Raw genomic sequence first — 3,960 nt, forward strand, 5'->3', positions numbered from 1 at the left:
GGGATTTAAATCGTGTGAGATAAGAACGTCAAGATCCCTTAAATGGTGAGAGAGGAAGTGAGATGGCGAGAGTAATGGCTTGTTGCAGTAGATGTTTATGCGTCCAGCACGGAGATCTATGGTAGTTGTTCTTTGTATGTCTTGTTTCTTTATTGTATACAGTATGTGTTTTTGTTGTAACTTTTATGAATTGCTGAAAGCAAAAGGAAGGACAAGGACCCTCTTTCCTTTTTGGAACAGTTAATATCATTTTAGTGTTGCCAACATTGCTGTTATGGAGGTCATAACGACTTCACAGCCCGGGTTCATAAGCTGCAGACAACACAGCAAAAGGGGTGAACAAGCAGGAGATATAAAAATATCTGGCACATGCCCCATTTCATTTAGCATAAAACGTGGATTATCAGCTATGTGAGACCAAGATAAAACATATTATTAATCAAGAGGTATCTAACTATTACAGACAAACAGGGGTCAAGTAGCATTGGGGCAGGGGCAACATGTGTGGGCTTGGCTGCACAAACCAACACAATGGGTGCCAAAATGTTAAGACAATCACAGGAAAGTAACTGAATGTGACTGTGGCAACCTTTCAGGTGCAGGTTATTCAGCACTATTTAAACTGTACTGTGATCATCTGCATTGCATGAAGCAAATGTTCAAAAGTACCAACTGTACTTGCAAATACAGTTCTGATTACAAACAATACACTTTCAAGTAAAATTAAAGTTAACTCCTCATATATTTATACAGTTGAACAGACATAATGTAAGTAGCAAGATCATTTTAACCACGGTATTAGAGTACCCTGTTTATACACACAATGCCACATGCTAGAGATGAACACATAGTGTCGTCACCAAGTCACAACCAACAACGTGTCACTCCTCAACCCTCTGTCAATAGCAGTCTTCAGCCGTTTCTTTGGTGAGGCTGCCACCATGTGGTAGCCAATAAAAGAGCATTGCCACACACATTTTTGATTCAACAAATTGAATACATAAATATAAAACATTTATTTTTCAACAACTAAAAGACAATATAAAAGTATCAAACATTTGTAAATTAAAATAGAGCAGACATCAAGGAATGTTATTTTGCCTGAATTAATGAGAGAACGAGCAATATGGATTAATGCAAGCAGTACCAACCGACTGATACTAAACCCATTTGGTAAAGTCAGATATTTCAACCTAAACAAAAAAGGCCATCTGGTATCATTGGCAACTTACAGAATAAAGCAATAGAAATGACTTGTGCATTTGTATCAGTAGAATTCATATAGTCCATGCTGTAATGCCTGTGAACATTTAGTTGAAAACACCGTAAAAACTATGGAAGATTATAAGGTCACTTAAATCTCCCCAAAAAGTGTGTAAAGGCATCTTTTCAGTCCATCCTGTACCATTACTTGAGTGCATCGACTTTTAGGCATCAGGTCCAGGTACTGTGTTGCTGGCAGTTGTACCAGCTGGCAGAGAGGCCCCCCGCAGAAACACCTTTCCACCACTATCACCGCTGTTCACAAAGTGGCACACCAAGCCATAGAGAAGAGGTCTGGAAAGTAAAATGTGGGGGGAAAAATGTGACTTGTAATTAAAATTTATTTTAAGCAAAAGCTGGGTGAGAGAAAATGGGTTGGCTGATAAGGTCCTGGGCCAGAATCAAACCCAGGTCATTATGGTTACATTGGTACACACTATCATATTTTCCCAAAGCAGTGGTGGAGACAAGCTGAAATTATTGAAAATATCTAGGTAGTTCAAGATGGAGCTATGAAGACTGTGACGATTCACAGCGCTTATGAAATGATTATCCTAAGTAAGTAACTAACTGACCAAACTCCCAGAGAGTTTAGTAAATATTTGAACAATGTGTTGGACAGCAGACTGTACTGCACTTACACAGACTTGGAGCTTGTATCCTCTGTGACTTTCAGCTCATTTGCCAGGAACTGTCTGTCCAAGGGAACTTCAGGTTGGCTTGACTCTGAGAAAACAAACACAGCTGAGTTTAGAAGTAGTGCACATAACTCCCCAATAGTGAGAGTGAGTTAAGTTTCAAAAACAGCAGCTGGAATCATAAATCATACTAAGCGTGTACTGTATTGTCTTTAAGTATAATACTGCAACTTTTGCATTGAAGTATCGGACCAGAACCCATGTCTCTACTTTAAACAACTTATTGTTTTTACTCCTTGACTATAGAGTAATCAACTCATATGCCCTTCTAAAAACACTACCACGTAATATTTTCGACACATTGGCTACCAGGTGAGTTTTATCTTTTCACCCACCTGCTGTCAGGACTGACGCAGTGTATCTGTACTTGTTGAACTCCAGGTACTCCCGGATGAGCTCGTTGATCAGCAGGTTTTCGTGGGACAGCGGCGGACGAGGTTCACGTTGGTCATCCAGGGCGCTGAATACCTCTGCCCGGATACGAGCCTTCAGCTGGCCCATCACACCGCGGGACTCCAGGGTTTCCCTTACGGCTAAAATATTCAGGATTTATTGGATTAATACGAAGTCAGGTATTAGATTAGGTGTGTTAAATGACACTCAGCAAAAATGACTAGGAGCTTGGTTGCGTTCTGGTAGGTGTAGGTTAATATATCTAGCTACAGTATTCAGCTAAATTACCGTTAACGTTTGGGGCGGTTCTTATCATATTTGCCTTACTCCACTCATTAATTTGCGAATGTAATGTTCTCTCACTTATTGCCTAAAGTAAATACCTCTTAAAAATATGACTCAATATTGTATCCGAATCATTAGGAACCACTCTTCATTTCGGAATAACGTTAACGTAAATGTAGCTAACGTTACTTTATGTACAACCATATTGGGCCAAAAGTAACCTAACGTTAACTTTACAGTTAGCTACCGCTAACCTCGCTAGCTGGCTGCAGTTCACTGAACTGGCGAGCAGTGTTGTTAAACCCACAAAAAAATAGAATTATGTGGCACATAAGTTGTATTTATGAAGGCCGAATTGAAATGTAGATTTTAGCATTACATATAACCTTGGGTCACTATAAGGCGTCAACTTGGTGACAACTAGGTTCACGTAGCTATCACAATTGTCGGATTTTTGAATGGTGACCCATACAAACGAGGACGTCGTGTTCTTGTGGTTAAGCTAAAGTAAACTTAACTAGCTAGCTAGGTAACTAACGTGTGAAGTATAATGATCCGTCGATTATATATTCCAGTTTGATTTAGGAATGTCATAAGTGGACTAAATCACGAAAGATAGTGAGCGCTTACCACACTTCAGTTCAGTGATGGTCGCCATTGCAACAAATGTAAACAAACGACTGTCTGTCTGCCACAGTTCAATACTACCAGAGACTTCTACCATCTAGTGACGGAAGTGTGTAACTACAACTAACTGCTTGATCAGACCCCAAACCAAACATCACACCTTTACACACCTTATCATCAGGGCCGGCCCTAGACTTTTGGGGGTCCTAAGCAGGACCACTGCACTTGGCACTAAACCAATTTGTGTATTGTAAATATTAGTTTAAGCACTAATAATGTACAAATACGCATTTAAAGACTAATGTGAGACCTATTAGCAGCAACACTATCTTTAAATAGACCGGCTCTGTTATGAGCTCTATTGTGGGACATTTCAAGCGCTCTTGGGGGCCCTCTGGTAGCCACGGGGCCCTAAGTAGCCACTTAGTTCGCTTATGGGTCGGGACGACGCTGCTTATCATGCATATTCCTAATCAGTGTAATGTGTATTATTATTTAAAAATGTATGTCCCTTAAAAATGATCGTCAATACTGTTTTTATTGTTTATGATTATTAGAAGACAATCAAGCTGAATGTATGTGGATTCAGAGTCAATCACTAGCATCCCTGTTTAAATGCATCAAAATATGGTCATTCATAATTTTTATTTAAACGTGTTTTTAAAGCACTGGAAGCATTTGAATTAACAATCTT

General features: G+C 39.5%; 1 protein-coding gene across 1 annotated transcript; it reads right to left on the bottom strand.

Annotated features, from left to right (window-relative positions):
• Window positions 1-223: 223 nt before the first annotated feature.
• cep20 (centrosomal protein 20) lies at window positions 224-3,375 on the bottom strand. Its single transcript, XM_039816627.1, has 4 exons — window positions 3,270-3,375; window positions 2,297-2,494; window positions 1,905-1,989; window positions 224-1,557 (listed from the first exon to the last, which is right to left on the bottom strand). Exons 1-4 carry the CDS (start codon window positions 3,361-3,363, stop codon window positions 1,428-1,430), a joined length of 507 nt encoding a protein of 168 aa, XP_039672561.1. The 5' UTR covers window positions 3,364-3,375; the 3' UTR covers window positions 224-1,427.
• Between the last annotated feature and the right edge of the window lie 585 nt (window positions 3,376-3,960).

Source organism: Perca fluviatilis, chromosome 1 (assembly GCF_010015445.1).
Source record: "Perca fluviatilis chromosome 1, GENO_Pfluv_1.0, whole genome shotgun sequence".
Lineage (NCBI taxonomy): Eukaryota > Metazoa > Chordata > Actinopteri > Perciformes > Percidae > Perca > Perca fluviatilis.